Below are 21,834 nucleotides of genomic sequence, written 5' to 3' on the forward strand. Positions count from 1 at the left end.
TACTTGTAACAGTATGAACTGTTTCTTGCAAAACAGAACATTGTATCTAGAATAAATAATTATAAGAACCATGAGAAATGATTATCTGATCTTGAGTCTCCCTAATTTGGTGGTGACAATCTCCTTCCCTATCTGTGCATCTTTTTCTCTTTTGTTATTTTGCAAGGGAGACAAAAGATATATATTCTAATTGCTACAGGAAAAAAAGATAAGATTTAAAGTCTATCAGGAAACAACCCCGCCAATCTCAACACCTACAGAGGAAAACTGTTTTAGAAGCTAGTATATTATGGACTTGCAATTCTATTTTTGCATTCTTCTGACTTTTTTTTTTTTTTTTTTGCTTCATGCCTAAGCTGCACCAGAAACATAAAATGTCAAATTGAATAAAGTTGAAATAAAGCACTTCTCAAAGCAGCGGGGAAAGCGCAAAGGAGCACTCTCTCTCTGAGAGCCCGCTACCTGCCCACTGCTCCTGAGCCTAACCTATTAATCACACAAAGACACCTAATCTTGCTGTGTTACAAAGATGAATTTGCCAGCGCAGATATTGCGTTCCAATGGGTAGAAAAGCAAAGCAAGTAATACAGTATTCAATACAAGCACAGCTGTACTGATGCTTCTTTTTAGTCTTATTTAAATGGTTATTTCAATGACCAAATCATACCCACTTTATATTGTTGCACTCTGATGACCTTAAAACTTGTATTGACTACCTTGTCTCATACTAGGACTTTACAACCTTAAAAACATTTTAACATTGGCGGTTTGCTTACTTCTTTCAAAATATAATTACTGCTATTTGATAACATTAACTTAGACTTTTATCCCTCGGATTAACGTGTTGCGGTACAATGCTGTGTTTCCAGGAACCCCAGCTGACTTCAATGATATGTATAAATTCAGAACACTTCATGCTAGGAGCTAGGTGCAAGATCAGTCTTATATAGAGCTCACATTACACTCTGTATTTAAACAGATTATTCTAGTTCAATGGATGTTTACAAACCTAAGCAGGATGTAAATATGAGCATGTAAAATAGGGCCATCATCTTACAAAATTTTTCTTATTTTATATTCAGCTATTTTCTTTGTATGATGCTCAGCACCTTTAAAAATGCCCCTTCACAAATCCCATCCTACTCCACTGTGAATCATCTAGAACAGTACAAACAGTTCAATATTTATTCTAGTGATTGCAGGAGCCTCAGACTGCCTAAAAAATAATTTTAGTAACATATAATGATGCTTTATGGGTTTTAAAATCATCTACAAGTAAGCTACAAAATATCTAATACTGAAATAATGGATGTATCCAATTCCTGAGAAATAAAAAAGTAATTACTCCTTGACTGTCTATAGAATTTAGCTTTACAGCATCCAAAATTAGTACCATATTGTTATTTGGAGCAAATATAACACCTAATATTACAGTACTGTATCAGGAAGTATCATATTATAGACTTTTTTCCTGTGCAATCCTGAATTTAGCAATTTCAGCACATTACCACTATTCAATAATTCTCATGTATCATGGTTAAATTCAAAATAATATTGCTAATGAGAAGCAGATATGTTTGACGATTTCTTATGTAATTAAGAATTCTATTAAATTTAGTCCCGTCTTCCACGTCTAAAATTGATTAATGTTAACAGAAAACGTTAAGTACTTCTCACAACATATTCTTATGTGAGGACAAATAAAAAAAAAAGCTTGCAAATAAATTTCTGTGGGCCAATTTAGCTACTAAATCTAGTCAAGAGTCCTGCTAATTCAAAACAAGAGGCATGAGTAACTAAATTTTAGTTAATTTCTGTAATCTCATGCTGCTAATATGTGCCATGCATACTTAAATTTTTGTAAGCTTCTTCTGAATATCCAGATTTAATTATGCTTATTCACCTTTCTTTTCCAGGCAAATTCATATCTACAGCTTGGAAATGCATAGTTTCTACTCCTATTTAACTGCTGTAGGAATCTCAATACTCAAACATTTGGGACAAAGTATCCATGACTGTTTTAAAAGTTGCTGACTCATGGTTTCACAAGTCTGATATTTTATTGTTTTTTCACACAACTTTTCTAATGTCTCAAATGTTTCTTCACTTAAAGTTTTATATAAAAGAAACTTACAGAAACCAATCTCTGCATGCAATTTCACAACCTTTAATGTGACAAAAAGTTACGGTTCTCCTCCACCGTTTCTGTTCAGCCTCAGAAACTCTCTTCCGAGTACAATCTAAATTACTCTAGGAAGCAATTGTATAGCTTTAACCCTAGTGCTTCGTAACAAAAAATAAAAAACAATTTTTTTCTAAAGCACAAATTACCACAGCCAACAAAAGAAATGTTTTCTGCTATGTTGCTGAGTCACCACTGCCTTTTCTCTCGACTCCAGTGAGCAAGCTCCAGAAGGTTCCTTTTAAAAGCAAGAAGTAGAAGACCTGAAAAGCTTAATGAGAGCAGTTGAAAGGGAACATAAAAACAAGGAAGAGCAAGACAAAGGCTTCTAAAAGCACTAAGTTATTTTCTCTAGAGGTAAGCCAAATATTAGTGTTCTGCTTTTATTATTCCTTTCATTATTAGATATACAAAAATAGACTTTTCTGAAAAGTCTATTCATTTTCCTCACCTCTCAGAAAATCATACAGAAAATGCAATTCTGTTTTTTTTTTAATGAACAGAATGTTAGTATTTCTTCTTGTTGTTCTTACTAATGTAGTTATGACAAATTCAAGTTCAGTACTGTTTCACACCTAGCTTACAGAGCTATAAGATTGGACAGGAAATAGAAAGCAATTGAAAACTGAGCACAGTATCAATACTCTTGCCCAACAAGAGACATGGAAAGCACCATAGTCTCTACTAGTAACACATTTAAAACAATTCTAGATAATAAATCCCATTAAGTCATCTGCTTCTCAATTTTAACACATATTCCATGAATGTAACCACTCCTTTTACCCTTTTTCCATAACCTATTTTAGCCAATATGTATTGGCTTACTTGTTTCTGAAATAGCTATAATTCAATTTTTCTACATGTTGAGATCAGGAAACACTGGTATTTGGGGGAGGAGAAGGAAAAAAACTAACTCACTGAAGTATTGTGTCTAGAAAAGGAGTTTTACTGCCAATGTCTAGGTACTTGAGACTCACTTTCATCCAATATTGCAACACTTCTCTCAAAGTTTTAAGGATTAATAAAATCAGTTCATACTCTCTTGATTATAAAGAGTTATCTTAAATGTCTTAATATCTTATTATGAAATGCATTTTGAGAAAAAGGCATGGAAAAGATTCATTTTAATACAATTGTTTTGTCTACCACAATAACCAGCAAAACCAAGCATCTAGTTTCAAAAAAAAAAATTCTCAAAATGTTTTTCTTAAAAAAATAACTTTTTTTCTTTTGATCTTGTTTGTAATGCTGACTAAATTTTGCCTAAGCCAAAACTACACATCCAGAAACAATTTTTGGCAGATTTAAATTTAACTTAAAGTGAATCTTATTTGGCATAGGTTTTCAAGTTCACGAAAGCAAAAGTGGTGAAGTTTGTCTTCCTTCTAAAATGGATTTTCAAATCTAAAACCTAAAGCTGTGAGCTAGTACATGCAGTGTCTGTTCTGCATCGTGCAGAACCTGAGACAAGATGCTTAGTCATACTCCAGATATTATAAGCAGCTAAATCTGAAACACGTGCTTAAAATTCCAGGGACTTTCATTTTACTGCTGTGGTCAGATATAAAAGATGCATTGTTTTAGTGAGCTTAGATTTACTTAAAAACTTCTCATAAGAATATTTTTGTAACTAAAGAATATTTTTAGTTACAATAAACTGTTACCTATTAATAAAAATAATAAATAATGATTAATAAAATTGTTAAGCCTGCACTTTCTGCAAGCAAATATGATGGTTTTGTAAGTAAATGTCAGATTTGCTGTGGTGAAAAGAAAAAGCCCCAGGGACTGAAATAACAAAATTTGTGTTTGGTGATTTGCAGAAAAAAAGTTCAAGCCACTAGGAAATTACAGAAATTACAGAAATGCCAGCTAATGGTGACTAAACAGAGAAAGGATAAGGAAAGACTAAAAAGCTATTCTACAATGTGTTCTCCCCTTCCCATTTTCAGGCAGTAAAATCACTAATGAACATTTCTCATCTCACTGTTAATAATTTAGTTGTTTCAGTTGAAATAGTATTTTCAAAAGAGAAATGATACCTTATCAAATGTATTAAATAATGGTACTCAATTATTCTATTTAAATTCAGATGGTGTGTGCATTGTTCTCTGGCAGCCAACCAACCAACCAAAAAAAAATTCCTTTGAATTCAACACTATCTATGGCTTCCATCTGTTTTAGTTCAAACATAAAACTTACGGAATTTTCATTCCAAGTATATGATAGTGAAACTGTTAAAAAAAAAAAAATTTGTCTGAACCGTAGACTGAAACATACACTCATATCTCTAGAAAGCACAGAATAACTACGAAACCTTCACTGAGATTTCAGCAGTTCGTGTATGTGGAAACAATTAACTTTAAAATCTTAAAGCTTTGTCTTGCCTTATTCTCACTGAAAAATATTATTAGGAAAAATACTTTTTCATATTTCACAATGAAATATGATGATACGAATAAAAATAAAACTGGGTCTTATCTGTGTTCTCTGTGCTTCTGAGAACTCTTATGCATTATAAAAGCAAAATGAAAACAGTGAGCTGGCAAGGGGAACAAAGCAACAACTTCCTGAAGTATTTATCATGTTAGTCTGCACAGGAAAACTGGAAGAACTGGTTGTTTTTTTGTGAATGTGACAGATGATAATAATTGTGTATCATGATAAAAGATCTGATGCCTAACAGCAGCTTTACCTTTTAATATCCTTGCTGATGGTAGATTTTGGTTCAGATAACTGAAAAAAATTATGAATCACCACCTGAATGTAGCAAACTGAAGCAGCAGAGCTTTCAAACAAGGATGATCTAGCTAGTTACCTTTTCTCTGATAACATACCATACTTTTAGTCCATAGCAGTTACCACTAGGTTAACTGTTCACAGGTTTCAACCTCTTTGTTTTACTTAGTGATATTTTGTAGACATTTATTTAATAAATGAATTTATTAGTGGACTTCACTGACAAAATTGTTAAAACTGGAATTCATTCTCTGTAGGCGCTATGAAACTAAAGATTATATTTAAAAACATCTGAGAAAATATTAATTTCAACTTCCACTCTAAAGAAGTGGAATATTAACTGGCTGGCTAAATTTGTAACCTATTTAGTGATGTTTTGTAGATACTTTCATCATTAAAAAAAAAAAAAAAAAAACAACGCTTTTTGGCTTTATATTGTAAATCTTACAATACTATTACGTGCTACCTGAACACAAGAGGCTTTCCAATTGATTACGTATTTTGAGAGTGCCATAAGCAGACTCTAGCAAAGTCTCTCAGTAGCAGAACAGAGGCCCTTATGCGCTAGCGTAATATACATTACATCCTAGCACCTCTATTGAGGGAGGTAAATAATTCAAATAAATTACTACTTATTTTTATATACTTATTTCAGTATTGAGATATACTTACTGCACAGCAAGAATGGCATAGCAAGCTTGAAGTCTTAGATAATTTTAAAGTTAGATTTTGTTAGTCCAACTATAATACCACAAAAGAAATGACGTGATCAGGCCGAATACAATGACTTGGGCTCCCTCCCCCAAGTTCAGTGGCAAAATCCATCAGAGAATAAGTATGGAAAAACGTACTCAGGAGTGAGTTACTGCACAATGAATACAAGAGTTAAAACTGAAGTCTACAAATACTAGCTGTACGCTTACTGATGTGGCAAAATGGTTTCAACAAAGCTTAAAGCAGTAGAAGGAATCAGCATCTTAAAACCAAGCATACTTCTGGATTATTATTAAGGACAATTATACAAATTATATCCTGCAGGGTCTTTGAAAAAATATTTAAAGGATAAGGACTGAATTTGTCAGTGCCCGTAAATTTTTTTTCAGCTTCCACTGCCAAGAAGGAAAAATTAATAGGCTAATTAACATTGGTAGTGGTTTGGTTCCCCTCTCAACCCTGTTTGGCTAGCTCCAACACATCAGTGTGTCTTCACAAACTGGGGTAAAACTTCCTGCAGCAGATGAGCTGATTTCAGATAAACCTAACTGTGAATTTTGGGGGGTGGGGGGCTGGAGAAATCTATAAAGACACTAAGTTTTAAACAACTATAAACAAATATTTACAATAAAATACTGATTGAGAATGACCTTTCATATGGGTTGAGAAAAATCATTCATTTGCTATTTTACTCTGAACCTAGGATCTAAATTAGCAATCAGTCTTAATGCAAATATGCAGAATGGGTGACTCTTTTTTCTTTATTTAGCGTAATAACATACCTTTAAGTGGATCATGCTCTGCTCTCATAATGTCAATAAGGGAGTTTTCCAAAGAGTGCATATTCAGACTGTCATACATTCTATTTCGATCCTAAAAGAGAACAAAATCCTTAGTATTGGAATACAAAAATCTGTACTTCGTAACAGGAATCTTGATAGGAAGACAAAGGTGCTTTCTAAAGGCTTTACGCTCAGATGCTATGGAGAAGGACAGTGACATAAAAGCTTAAGATACCTGAATTTATTAACAGTAAACTTAATAGCATCCAAATATAAAACTAGAGATGCACTGTGAAGAACCCTTCTGTATATGCACTTTGATAGCCTATATTTGCCTGTTTTCCTCAGAACTGCCTAAATCAGTTGTAATGATCCACAGCAGAGCTAAGCATCAGGTTGTTTAATGAGGGAGACTAACACCTTGCAATGGCTCAGTTTCAGTTCATGTAGAAGTTACACGGTGAGTAAGGTGGAGAACAGTAGGAAGAGAAGCGCGGTTGCCTCATAGGAAGCAATTTGTGTTCTTGGTGCTTGGGTAAGTAGCTTGCCTAGGCTCTTAGACCCCCCCTCTTAAGAATGTGCTCTGTTTTCTGGGTGACCAATCCGAAACTCTTTGCTTATAAAGACTTAATTTACAAATGGGCAAAACTGAGTGGTTAAAAGTTGGAAAATTAAAGCTAAATTATGGAAAATAAATCAGAATGCTTACTAATAGATTATCAGCCTTGTCTATGACAAATTTTTGCAAATATGAATTAAATTTACAATAATAAATTATATATATTTTAACTGATCTAACTCTTAACTAAGGCATTTTCTTCTGCATTTTTCAATGTGCCCAGGCTGAGGGGAGAGAAGAAAGACTATTTGTAACTTCTTTGTTTTTGGTCTCTGAAGGTATTCCAGAAAGATCAGTCTGCCTCACACCCCTTTATCTTCTGTAGTTGCAACGCTTTATGCCTGGACTATATCATACTTAAAGGAATCCTGTAATTGTGCACAAGTTATCTGACTCTCAGTCCCCATGATTTTCCATGACAGTTCAGCAGGACACAGACTAGTTTCAAGCTATGTCCCTCAGCAAGCAGGTATTCTTCAAGCTTTGGAAGTGAAAAATCAAACTCTGAAATAGATGTTTTCTATGAGTCAGAAACCATGACTTATGAACAACTCTATTAAACAAACCATGATGAAACTAAGACTTTATTTTAATCTCATTTGGAGAGTTTAGTCAACTTTATACAACATTGGGATTAAGATGGAAAAGGCCTCCTTTCAGCTATCTCTACCCCACACAGCTAAAAAGAGTAGCGGCTTCCTATTGAATAAACAATCTATTATCTTTATTAGTTTTTTTTTTTGTGTAAGCCTTTAAATAATGTGAATGATAAACTTAAAAAAAAAAAAAAAAAGAAAGAAAGGAAAAAAAAGAAAAAACCCCAAAAGGCACCTAGGTTTCCCTTGTCTCCTGCCATGTCCCAGACCAAGTGTTGTAAAAGCTTTGTTAGCGGATCTTCAACCTGGTTTGAGTGCCAACGAGAAGATTCTGATACTCCTGTAGTTCACAGCAATCTATTTTGGGACTACCTTCTTTTCATTCAGTAGCTGTCCTGAGGAGCAGCAGAATGAAACTGAAGTGACTCTGATCAACTTCCATGCCCTTGTAGGTTTCTTTCTGAACAGCACCTATGAAGAGAACCTGCCTGCCCCATCAAACTTGCTTTCTGTAAAAGGTGTGAGCCAGCAGGCAAAGCTGGATTTGTTACCTACAGATTATGAAAGGGAATTCTGTCCCTTAGCATTCAGTTGTTATCGCATCCTAATTTTTAATGAAGTCTTAAATTCTGCTGAAGTCAGTACCTGGTGGATAGTAAGCTCTTTCTGCAAAAAACAATGCTGAGTAAACTGAAGATGCAATACTTTGCTACCTCTTCAGCTGATGGGGAAAAGCCGGTTTTGGTAAAAACTGGGCAAACTAGAATTAACTGTGTATGTGACACCTGATCTTTGTCATACAGACTCATTTAGCTAGTGTTTCTTATTTATATTTTGAGCATTGCTGCAGACATATACTGAGATAAGAAATGAACCTCTTGTATAGAAAAGGGTCATTACCATGGTCTTAACTTTGCTCTAGCAAATAGAACAGCTTGTAAGAAAGGGCTACATAGCAGAAAATCCCTAATTCTGGCTCACTTGATCACAGATATTCTGGGAAAATGCAGAAGTAAACCATGTAGCATATGCTTGTGATTCCTTTGTAAGCTGCTCCACTAACTAAGATAGTGCAATAATCATAACTTCACCCTTACATTATTCCGTTTTGCAAGCTTTGTGTTCCTGACCAGAAAGATCTTGTGCTGCTGGAAGAAGAAATGAACTTTTCCCATCCTCCTCTTAACGTTTTAGCAAGTTCATTTCTATAAAGCTGAAAAAAAAGTGTTGCTTCTTTGAACTGTATTACTTTGTTTCTGGCAGTGAAAAGACATAACAGCCATGTACTGCACAATATAAAAATGCTGTGAATACACTAAAACAAAGTAGGATTTAAATAAGGGAATTGTATTCTGCTATCCCACTACCCAAATTACACTCTCCACTCGTGAGCTTGGGTAACATTGAGGTAATCAGTGCTCCAGACTTTTAAGATCTACTCCAGTTCACACTGAACTATCAAAAACAATGAACTACACAAAGCGAAGTTATCTGAAATTTAACAATATTCTCAAAAGGAGCAAGTAGTTCTTTGGGTAGAAGGTTCACTTTTAAACCTTTTTGCAAGTAGGCCTTATAATGCAACACATTGCTCTGTGCTCCTCAGATATGTGCATAGTATCTTTAAAGGGCACAGGTATCATCTATGCAAATATAAACCTTTACCTTCAACGCAGAATTTTGCAGTATTTCAGTAACGTAGGTCACATGAACAAAGATTTTCTAGGAAAAGTTCTTTGAAGGAAAAAACCCATAATGCTTTAAAAGGGGACAATTCTATTGCAGCATGCTCAACTCAAATAAGTTGCACTCTTTTTTTTTTTTTTCCTTTCTCATCTTTGGCACAAGCATGAGAAGTGCTGCCACTGAACATGATGGATTTAGATGATTTTCCATGCACATGGAAATAACGCTAATTATCGGAAATAATGCTATTTCCATGTTGTTCTGGATGTCCAAGGACTGCTTGAGTTTGTCAAACTTTCTGCAATAATGAGACTAAAGATAACTGGTACCACAAAAAGACTTGATGCATCATGCATAGTTAACACCTGTATAATCCTCACTCCAAAAAGCCCCTTTTGTCAAGGGCGAATTCTTGTAAAACATTTTGCATTTCGCTCAACTCTGTGGCTCATCAGTCCTCTGTTAAGAATCACATAAACTGTGGCTGTCTTGAAAGGTCGATTTCTCAGTGGAATGTCACAACATAATGTTAAAGCGTCTCCCAGAGCTGATAAAGTCAGCTTCTCCCAAGCACTACATATTCTTCTACTAGTTCTTCATTTCTTTTTAACTGTAGAAACGTTTGAATCCTGTTTGACCTACCTTTCCAGTGCCAGCAGCACATCTGTATTAATATATCACGTGAAAGGAGATCTTTCTTTCTTTCTACCGATTCAGAGGTATATGACTTCGTTATAAATTGTCAGCACAACTTAAAGTTAAGACCATGTAAGAAGGCTTACAGAAAAGTGGTAGTTATTTCTGCATTTTTACAAATATACAACTTAGGGGAAGCATCAAGTATCCCAACTATAGGATACAGCTAGCGCTAGAAGGCCTTTTTGACAACCTCATACAAATTACACTTAGTATAATTCAGAAAACTTACTCCCCCACATATCTAAATAATGTGGACTGAACGGGAGGAGGGGCAACTTTCTCTGAAGAGCCAATCTCAGCACTAGGTTGTTGGGTAAATCATTGTTCTTGGCTTAATGTATTTAGGATTTCTAAATACATCTGCACAATTTATGCAAAGACTATCTGTTTGCGCATTTGTAGACTCTCTGTCTACAGACTCTGTCACTCATTTGTAGACTCTGTCACTTATGCCTGAAACAAATATATGGTTGGAAACTATTAAATAATAAATAAAATTTTGCTAATCTTTAATCACAAGCCTTCAAAAATAAGTGTTCATTGTTAAGCAGCTAAGCACATTTTAATTTTAGGCACATGCATTAAAATACTGATCTTTAAAAATACTTGTGGTAAATCATAGCTTTAACCTCTGTATTAAGTTCAGTAAATACAAATATCTTTAAGACATGTTCCATTATATGTCCCTTGCTGTTCTGAAGAAATGTACCATCATTTGATTCAAACATAAAGCAGTTTAGGAGTGGCGGTGGTGGAAATGACTTATGGGCAAGTTATAATGTTAGTTCAGAGTATGGTTTTTGCTGCCTGCAAGAAAGATTCTGTGGCTGTGACCTTGCTGAATTGTCAAAATCTTTTAAAAGTCCAATTGAAGAAACAATAGTTTTTACACCACTTCCCAAGCTAAAACATTAACAAATTGTTTTCTTCCCTCTTAAAAATGACCTGAATAGAAATGTGTTCCAAGACTAGAATGTGACAGCTGATTTAACAATAAAGACAAGTTTTCAAGCTTACAAAAAGCACCTGAATGCAATATACTGTTATATACTGTTATATACTGTTAATAGTATTAACAGTAATAACCCAGCAATAGGTACATTATATATTCTAAAACATCATCCTTGCTAGCATGTAAGCCTTAAGTCATTCTCATTTTAGTGAAGATGCATATTTTAATCATAAGCATCCTGTTGAAACGGTAGCTAGTGTCAATGAGAAGCTTAACACTAAAACTTATGACTTATTACAATTAAGGGCTATAAGAAAAGCAAGGAGGAAGCCTTAAAAAGACACATGAAGTTGCTCGGTTACTTCATATGGTGTCAGTAGCGGTAACTATGAACGGTAATATATGGTAAATAACTGAGGACAGTCATCCTGACAGCAAAAATGTTTTAAAGTTAAGATGACACAATCAGCTATGCCAGCTAGCTAAATTCAGTCTAAAATGGACCTAGCATAGGTGCTGTGGCAAAAACATGTCTGCTTCCCAGCTATATCTGCATAAAAAAGAAAAAAAAACCAACAATTTTCCCAACAGCATTTACTACATCTATACTGGAGTACTTTGGCTCAAGAACGTGCATTCATAAACTGGAAGCGAGCCAGAGACATTACGGAGATGATTAAAGGCTTGGCAGGATTGACTCGTGAGGCAAGTCTAGAAGGCCTACGTATGAATAGCTTGGACAAAATAACTAAAAGAACGATAAATTAGACATTTGAAGGGGAAGTTGTTATTCAAAATCTTTTTTTAACTCTTCATTCTCCACCTAAAAATTGAGAAGTATCTATACAGTCTTGAGTACTTAAATGCAGGTTCATCAAGCCATAGAGTAAATGTACTTTTGGATAAATCTTAAGTGAGAACGTATTCATTTTAACTTTAGAGAACGACTGTACTTTTGGCAGCATACAGTGAGATAATACTACTTAGTGTATATAGTACTGCTCTACTAGCCTGTCTGTTAGATATTTTATTGAATTTTCGTCACTCTGCTTCTGGCCTGTGTTAATAGAGTAAGTAGCATACCCAAGCAAATTTTAAGGTTAGGTGAAAATTCTTAGTTCAGAAAATGTTATAAAAACATTTGTGTTGTAAGCCCCACCAACTTTTGGCCAATTCATTACTTCAATCATATTTAATTAGTCCCAGATAATTAATCTATTGCATTAGAAAACCTGAAGACACTGTTCTATTGTAGGTATTGCGTTAGCAAAATCAACTGGTAAAGCTTAGCTTATAACTCTGGGCAACTAAATAAATCTCAAGTCTAAGAGCACTTAGCAGCTAGATATTCCCAGTGCCTTCAAGTTTAGCATGAGCTGCAAAGCACTCAGCACTTCTGAAAAAGCAGGCCATCTATTTAGGTGTCTAAATATGGCATTAAGAACCTAACTTTAGCAACTTACTCTCCTTCCAGTATTGGCTGGTACGTTTATGAGCTAGATTAATCATTTAAAATAGAGAGACATTTATTAAACCGCATTAAAATAGGTATCTTGAGATTCCAAAATTCTCTGAATGGAAGTGACTGTAATAACATGACAGCAGTTTAGATTAAATACTTTAAAAATAACACCTGTTGTGAAGTACAATATTAAAACTCATACTTCATTTTGGAAGTGCTTTGTTTGATTTGGAAACTTTAGTGCATTTCAAAAATAAATAGAAAAATCTGCATTTATAAGAGATTAATACCTTCCTATCCAAATCCCCAGCTGGAGGGCTAGGTTCCAATACAGAATATTAAAGCTCAGCTTTTAGGACCACAGACATTGTACGTACTGTTTGTTTGAACAAACAGGAAAGACAAATCAAGGTGAAAAACACCCGGATGTGAAATGTATTTCCTGAACTCAAAAGCAACACAGAAACTAAATTCGTATTGGTTTTAGTAGAATGCAGTGTGTTTTCACTAGCACGAAAATACACTTAAACACTGAACTGTTTTATTAAAGTGTTACAGTAGCTTTTAATACACTACTTTGCAAGATATTAAGAAACATTAAGCTTGCAATCAAAATTCAAATAGGTTTATCAGACATTGCAATTTAAAAATATATTAGAAATGGTTAATTATTTTCCTCCCGAAAAGGAGGAGGAAAAACCATGAATATATAAAACACTGACTTCCACGCTTTATGTTTTGGTCATGGAAATGCCTGAAGCATGTTTTTTGGGATGAATGGAGAGATCCGTATCTGGGATTAGAAACGTATTTTTATCTTTTCACTTTATGCTCATTTTCTTGTACTTTAGATCGGGAATAGAAGAGAATAATACTCAGATTGTCTAACTTCTTGACATGCAATTTAAGTGCCTAAACTGGAATCCTAAGGGCTGTGTATGGTCACTGGTGACAGGTATGTTTTTCTAGAAAATTGGATTATCTAAATAAGGAGCCTAGATTCTCTCTAAGGAGAGAGAACTAGTCTCCTGTATTAAATTCTTAAGTTAGATGGTGTGAATACCTGCCATGATTTAGTGATTCCAGGACAAAGCAATAATCTTTCCTTAAAGGAATGTACAAGCATAGGAAGGTACCTGTAATGCTACAAGCAGTGTGGCAGAGCTAAAATTGCAAATACAATTTTGTCTACAAAAGAGCTTTAATCAATATAGTTTGTCATCTTAAAGACCTAAGGGGGAAGAAAGCCTCTTACTGATATTCACACAGTTGACTACTGGCTTGACTTTGCTCCCAAAGTCAGTATTGCTATGATACGTTTAACTTTTTTTATTATCAAAAAAAAAAAAAAATAATTCTTGAACTCCGGAAGATTCCTCTGAAAGATTTCCTTCATAACTGATAAAAGCAAAAGCAGCTTTACTGTAACTAATGTGGCCACTGTGAACGCAACTTGACAAGGAATATGTTTCAGTTTTAACTGTGAAGAACAGAAAAGCTGTTTTCATCCCTTAACGTAATCCACATAATGACTTATTACGTTATCAGCAATGGCATTTACTGTCACTGGTATATTAGCGTATAATACCAAGCAACATTTACTTCCATCAGAATTAATGTCTGTTCTGTATCGGGGACCAGACATCAACGCAAACACCAAGGATAAAGCAGCAAATGGATAGATAAGCTTTGAATTTGTAAATGACGCCTGTGTGTTTTATCTTGTTTGCATCAGGTACATGTTTTAGAGTAACTGGATGGGTAGATGATCCTGCTGAATGCCATTCAGTCATTGCAAGAAATACCTGATTTTCAGAAATGGTTAGCAGAATATTAATGATCTGCAGAAAGCTAGTCAGTGAGGACACTGGCTTTTCTATGTTGTTTTCACTTTCTAAGCTTCAGCTAGCTAAAGGTTGGAGGAGAGGTGCTTTGTCTCATCCCATACAAAGTGATTACTGCACTTAAAACAATAATTCACGATCACGTGGAAAAGAATTCTGCAAGTCTGTGAATGATGCACTATGTGGTCAATAGGCATGCTAAGATTTGGTCGCTCTGCGGAAGATTGAAATAGAAAGGTAACTTCTACATACATGTAGATATTTTAATGTAAGACTTTTCAAATTAATCATCAGTGTTCTTGAATATCTTCTGAAATTGCTACTGTATCTTTAAGAAGCCTCAATCTAAATACCTCAACCTTTTATGGAAGGAGAAAAGCACAGTATGAATTAACTGGATGGCTGTTTGACAGCATTGCAATTGCCAATATAAGTCCTGATGAAAAGAAGCATGAGCTCTAAACTCTATCTCAACCTCCTTCATTATGACTTCTAAAATTTAGCAGTCATTACAAGGAATTAACCATATAACGATAATATAGCAATTGAAAAATAAAAACACAAAATTCAGTGTAGCAAAACAATTTATGGAAATGTAGTGTTCCCACAATGGCAGCAGATAATACTGCAAGTCCTTAATCAGATCATATATGCAAGGAAGATTTAAGTACTGGTAGATCTACAATACAATACAAATACAGCTAGACAAATAAGCCTATTTAACTGGTTGCTCTGGTGCTCATGGACAAGATCAGTTAAAAAAAAAAAAAAGTGTGTCCACCATCTGCCTATGACATAAAAAAACAAAACAAAAACCAAAACACATACATTAGTGTAATTTATTATAGAGTTGAATTTCAAGGATTTTTTCTACTGTACTGTATATTACTTAATATTGAAGTAGGAATGATATAGATTACTATACAGCTGCAATGCAAAAGGTTTAGTTTAGATCTGCAATCAAATTCATCTACACTAGATGACCGCTGTAGAAGCTTCTGAAAGTTTGAATAGTCATACTGACCTGTAAAGCATATTGAATGAGTTTATATATTCAAGACTTGTGCTTAGTTGGATATGAATTCCGATGTATACGTCACTGCAGTTTCAATGTATGATGGCATTAATATCTTTAACTCAGTTCCTTAGGCTAACATCTTTGTAAGGTGCCTCAGTGTTTACTTTCAATTGTTCTTGGAGCCCTCTACTGCAAAGCATTAGCTATTTGTAATCTTTTCTTTAACAGATCAAGTTGAATACATAAAGAATGGCATCTTTTTTTCCCATCTTTCTGCCCAAGCAAAAATTACGCAACAATATTTCAGTTAGCAAGGCTACTTAACAGAAAAGGTCTTCACAGAATACGTGAATCCCTGTAACTTTTCAGGTCTGATGTGTACACTTGCAGCAGAATGCAGGTACATCCAAAATCACCATAAGCCTCATGAATATTGCAAGTATCTTGCAATCTTGCAAGTATCAGAGCTCACCTGGACAGAGTCGATACATGGCCGCTTGTGCCAAATGGAACCCCACTGACAGAATGGTAAGAAAAATAGGAAAACCAGTGGAAAAAATAGTTCTAGAGAGCACTTTTGGCCACCATTGTAGCTTTTTTGCCACAGCCACGTTAGGATTAGCCTGCTTATTGATGTAAATATAGCTGTTCAGAGTTTATGACAACTATGATAAATCAAACTCTAGGTTACTCTGTGTGAAACCTAACCAAAGCAGCTATAATACCCTATGTGTAGATAAAGCATCATTGTAATTACTTTCCCTCTGTGTTATCTTTTTGAATTTTGCTGTAATGCAGTAGCTCAGTGTGAGACAAAAAAACGAAGCTGACATAGGAATAAGCAAAATTAAAGAATGCACAGAATTCATGGAATAATCTGCTATTAATTTTAAAATACATCATTTCTTAAATAAATTGTCTAGGATTTTTGGAACTTAAAAAAAAAAAAAAAAAAGCAAAGCAAGCTAAAACCATAAACTGATAGAATGGCAACTGATTTGGGGATCCAAAATAAAGAAGGTCTCTGCTACCAAGAAGTGATATGGCTAAATGAATACAGGCCAGAGTAGGAAAAATACTATTTTACGAATAGGCATCTGAGGCCAGAATTAAGTGACTTACCTAAAGTCACATATGAAGTCACTAGCAAAATTGAGGAGTTAAACCCAGATCGTTAGCTTTAAGCCACACTTCCTCTCCTGTTTAATATTTCTAAATCACAGGGCTTCCAGCCAAAGAATAACATGCAAAAGCTGCTAGAGGGACGAGGGAGGAAAAAAAAAAGAAATAAAAAAAAAATCTCACTAACATGCAAATGTCAGACTAGAATACAAATAGAAGACTAAGATGACAAAGATTCAGAGCTGTCTAGAAAAGTTTGTCAGAAAACCTCTGTACAAGGACACGTGAACATCAAAATCCTGAGCTTAAAGGGATTTAGAAGCATATGCGTGTTTTCCTAGGGAGTGGGGGAAAATACTTGCTAGATTAAACATATTTTACTCCTCTACCACTGTATCAGCTGCTAAAGTTTCTATCTTTTTTGACAGTCGGTATTCTTCATTAACTAAAACAATTGTATATTGTTGAATATGTTGAAAATGCTGGGGTGAGTTGCAATTTAAGATTACAACTAATATAGAAATACACACTTTTCAAACAAAACAATGGGACAGTACTGACTGTATAATGCTTCTTTAAAACAGATGACGCCAAAATACTACGCAAGATTCTGTAAGAATACACCAGTTACATATATCCTTACCTGTAAGGGAAGGAGAGTATTACTGTTGTTGTCAGTTCGGAAAACATTATCTTCAATCCACGATTTTGGTGTCAGTGATGGAGTGGAGCGAGTAAATTTAGGAGGAGCTATGACATTACCAGAATAGGGCTTCTTCAAAGGAGAGATCTGGTTCATAGTTCCTGGAATTCCCATGTTTCCAGTTCTGCGATGGTCTCTGCCATGCATTCCTCCCCAGGATATATTTCCTGTGCTCCAGCCGCTACTCTGATTGCTCCAGGGCGACTGCTTCAGAAGAGGCTAAAAAGAAAGGTTCATTTGCATTACTTCCAAAATACCTGAAATTTTTTTCTACTTAAAAAAATTTAAAAAATACTAAGAAATCAATGCTCAGATTTCTATAAACTAGACTTTGCTAATAACATATAAATTTATTACTGAGTTAAGGAAGAAAACTGAATTCAGAATCATGAAAAAAGAAGTTCCCACTCCTCCATACAAAAGCACCCCACCCCAAAAAAGCAATACTTGTGCAAGCAATTCAGATTTTCATCATTTTAGTAATAAGTAGGGTTTTTTTTCAAGTATGCTGTAAAACAATTCTACGGTTGAAAACTGTTACAAAAAGGCTGAGGCCATTTAATCATCAAATTGATACAATACTTCATTATATAGACAGGTCACGGGAAAAATAACACAAGATTTTCAAGGAGGCTGGGTTTTTTTTTTTAATTAGAAGGACAGAACAGTGAGCAGAAATTTAGAAAATTAAACTTCAGATGCCAGATTTTTCCCCCAACAGTGTTTTGAGTATTACTATCTAAGTATTACCATGTAAGAGCAAAAAAAAAAAACAAAAAACAAAAAACAAACATTGCAAAAATAATCTGTTTGAAATAACTGTCTTAATATTTTCACACTATAATGCATTATTCTTGAGCTACTGCTCAAATACTTCTGAATTAATCAACGGGGCTATCTGTGAAAATCTTCAGGGGTGGAATCTGTTCTTTTGTTGTTGTTGGAGGATTTTTTTTTCCCATTTAGAAAGAGTATTCAGAGTATTATTTCTGTATCTAACAAGCTCACTATTACTACGTACCTCAATCTTAAAATGTAAGCTCTTTTTAGGGTGAAGACTTTACAGGAATAAGAGTTTTTATTCCTATAACACAACTTGTGCTAAAAAAGTAATCTCTAGGGCTTGTCATACTACCAAGAGGTGGACCTACTGAGCCTGGCTGACAGTGAAAAACAGTATTTGTCTTTGGTGTTCTAAAACCTGACTGTTCTTGAAAAGGCTTTTCCCTCAAACATACAAATGGGGTATGGGGGGATGCTCTAAATTCAGTTCTACTGTAAAGTCAAAATGCAACATGTATTTCAAAGCTCAGCTGCCACCAACTCTCAGCTTGCAATTCTAATAACTTAAAGCATGTCAATATGCTATGTATAAGATAAAACATAACTCTGAAAACAGAAAGATAAAAATATTTCCCCCCCCCCAACCAAAGCAAACAAACAAAAAACCCACTATAGCCATTTTTGGTCAAGTAATCGGGCAAACATCCCATTCTATATAATTATAGTTAATTATGTTGTAAAACTTGAATACTTTGGTTGGAATTTTGGGAGAGGCAGGCCTTCTATTGTGAAACAAACCTTAGAGATAATGCCAAACGTTAACAAGCCTTTAATATTGCTAGCTATGCTGTCATGGCACAGTTTAAATTTACCTACAACTGGTAACTGAGAGAAAATTCCTGTACACCTCAGTGCTAGAGAATTTCTTTGGAATTTGTTTGAAGAGCGTATGAGGCATTAAGGACAGCTAGCTCTTTGCTAACTATGCAGCTACATCAGTTCTTGAACAAGCACGTTTATTAGGAATTCCCGTTTTGAAATTATCAAAATAAATGCTTTATAAACATCCAGCTCTGCTGATTAAAAAATAACAAGATTTACTACTAGAGTGAAACAAAAATTAAGATGAGGCCTACACGACTTAGGCCTTTCATTTCACTGAGCAGATGATCTGCGCAAGACGCGGCTATAGCGCACGAGTGCATATTAACATGGATCTGCTTTTCTCTAGTTTCTTGCAATCAATGTTTTGTTCCAGGAAGGAAAATAAACTTTTATCTAAGCTGAGACTACTACAGTACTTTATTAAGATCAGCAGCAGAACTAGAGTAACCTGAAACACAGTACTGTCTTTGGGTATAAACGCAATTAATTTCCACCAGAAAACCTTGCAAGGACTAAAACGGTGACAGATTTCGCACCCGGAATCTAAGATTACTTTAAGTCAAATCTGCAAATACAATGACACATTCTCAGCGGTTCTTAAAACAGCCCTGGAGGCTGAGAAAGGGGCCTCCTCACCCCGGCAGAAGGTGCGGAAAGGTGCGGGGCTGAGGCTCATTGTTCCGGAGAACATCACGATCTCTACAGCCGGTGGGGGGGAGGGGGGGGACCGGTATTTTCACGATGACACTCCTTTTTAATACAAAAAGGAGTGATTTCTCGTTTTCCTAGCAGCGAAAGCCCCCTTGCCGCAAGCCGCCTCCCATCCCGCGAGGGAAAGGACGCCTTCGGCCGGCCGCCGACCCCCGCGGGCGACGGCGGGGCTGGCCGCGGGCAGGCCGGCCGCAGCTGCCCACCTGCCGCCCCCGCGGAGGGCAGCGGCGACGCCGGGCGCGGGGCGGGGGCAGGTGCCGGCCGCCGCCGCCGCCGCTGCCGGGCCGGCCCCGCCCTGCCGCCGCCGCCCGCTGTCACCGCCGCGCGGCCTCGCCCGGCGCCGGCAGCCGAGGGAGAGCCGCCACCTCCCCGCTCCGCGGCGGGTGAAAACGGCAGGAGCCGGGGCACCCGCCGCGTCCCGCGGGGGCGGCGGTCCCTCCTGCCCCCGGCGCTCCCCTCGCAGCCCTCGGCCCCTCTCCGCGCCCCGCTCCCTTCCGGGAACGGGCCGGCCCCGGCGCCCTGCCGCCCCGCGGCCGTGCCCCGGGGCCCCCTTCGCCGCCCTACGTGTACCTGGTGGTGGTTGTAGGAGTTTCTCTGCTGCAGGAAGGCGGCGGCGGCGGCCGCCGCCTGGTGTTGGTGCTGGAGCTGGGGGCTCACAGGGGATCTCCGGTTCTGCTGCTGCTGCTGCTGCTGCTGCTGAGGTAAATTCATCTGCGGCGGCGGCGGGGGGGCGGCGGCCGAGAAGGGGCTGCTGAAGGGCCCGGCGCAGGGGTTGTGAGGAGACACGGGCGAGAAGCTCTGGAAGAAAGCGGGGTTGATCGATGACGGGATCCCCGGGTAGAAGCTGGTCTCGGACTCCGGGCTCGGGGGCGGCATCGCGCTGATCTGCCCGCCGCCGCCGCTGGAGACCGGAGGCTGCTGCGTCTGCTGCGGAGGCGGCGACGAGGTCTGCACCGACCAGGGGGTGCCGAAGCCGGGCAGCGGCGGAGGAGGAGGGGAAGCCGCCGAGGAGGAGCCGCCCCCGCTCTGGTGATGGGGGCTGGGGATGTCCGGGCTCTGCAGGCTGCTGAAGCCAGAGCCTAGCCCGCCGGGCAGGAGGTTCCCGGGGCTGCCCAGCAAGTGGCTGTTCGGGGGGGACTCCATGGGGGGCAGCGTGGCTTTCGCCTGCAGATGAGGAGGAGACGGAGGCGGATTCACGCAGGCGGCGGCGGCCACCCCCACATTGGGGTCCGCGGACACCGCTCCCGCCGGGCAGGAAGGGGCGAGCCGCTCCGCGCCGCCCGGGTGCTCGGCGGGGCTGAGGGGCTGGTAGTGCGGGTAGTCCCCGGTCTGCGGCGGCTCCGGGGGGTGACCGCCGAGGAGCTGGAGCTGCTGCTGCTGTTGCCTGTGCTCCTGCTGCTGGTACTTGTCAGTGGGGTGGCTGAACTGCTGCGGCTGCTGCTGCTGAGGGGGGTGGTGATGATAGTCTGGGGGGTGGTGGTTATTCAGGGGGTGGCTGCTGCCGAGCTGGGCTGGGCTGCTGAGCGGCTGCTGCTTAAACTCTTTCCTCTTCTGGCTCAGCTGAGGAGGCGGCGGCTGTTGCTGCTGCGGTTGCTGCTTGTTTAAATCCTGGTGGGGGCTGAGACTGGGTTTAAAGTCAGAGGAGGGGTGGCCGAGAGGGGGGTGTCCTGATACGGGGCTGCTGCCCAGCCTCTCGCTGCCTGGCTGCTGCTGTGTCACCCCCAGGAGCAGCTCATCCTGCATGTTTTGATGATGCGCAGCAGCGGCCGCCGACAGGAACAGGGAGGGCGGCGGCGACGCACCGGACACGCCGCGGCTGCCGGAGGAACCGGTTACAGTGGGCGAGAAGGGGCAGGAGGAGGAGGAGGAGGAATGAGAGGCGGCGGCCGCTGCCAGGGAGGGGAAGGACCTGGCGTAGCCAGCGCCTCCTACCCCCAACGGTGGGTTGGGGCTGCGGCTGGAAGTCCCTGTCTCTCGGAGCTCGAGTCTGTAATCCCCCATTAAATGAGGGGGGGCTCCCCTGACACTGGCTCAGCCGAGGGGCGAATCCCCCCACCCTTCTCGTCTGAGGAGACAAAGGTAATTAGTCTGCCGTGGGGGGTTACACACCCGCCTATCGTCAACCACTCTACAAGCCGGGAAAAAAAAAAAGCCACCTTCTAGAATAAAGCCCTCTTCCTTGCCATCATCTCCGCTACACTGGCTAAAAAAAATATATCAGAGCCTTTTGTTAATAAGTAATCCTCTTTGCATCAGTTTTTTTCCCCTCTAATCGTCATTTACCAAGCCCCGCGGTGGGGCAGGCCTCCCTACCTAACAATCGCACCTACAGTAATC

The 21,834-nt window shown here is 38.5% G+C and overlaps 1 protein-coding gene across 2 annotated transcripts in view; it reads right to left on the reverse strand.

Moving 5' to 3' along the window:
• CPEB2 (cytoplasmic polyadenylation element binding protein 2) overlaps positions 1–21,498 on the reverse strand; it is a 56,170-nt gene extending 34,672 nt beyond the window's left edge. For both annotated transcript variants that reach the window (XM_068943349.1, XM_068943347.1), the window contains exons 1-3: positions 20,068–21,498; positions 17,059–17,337; positions 6,418–6,508 (exon numbers count right to left, since the gene is read on the reverse strand). In XM_068943349.1, coding sequence (XP_068799450.1) covers positions 6,418–6,508; positions 17,059–17,337; positions 20,068–21,498 — 1,801 coding nt within the window. The remainder of the gene's footprint in view (positions 1–6,417; positions 6,509–17,058; positions 17,338–20,067) is intronic.
• Positions 21,499–21,834: the final 336 nt, after the last annotated feature.

Source organism: Struthio camelus, chromosome 4, assembly GCF_040807025.1.
Source record: "Struthio camelus isolate bStrCam1 chromosome 4, bStrCam1.hap1, whole genome shotgun sequence".
In the NCBI taxonomy this organism is placed as follows: Eukaryota; Metazoa; Chordata; class Aves; order Struthioniformes; family Struthionidae; genus Struthio; species Struthio camelus.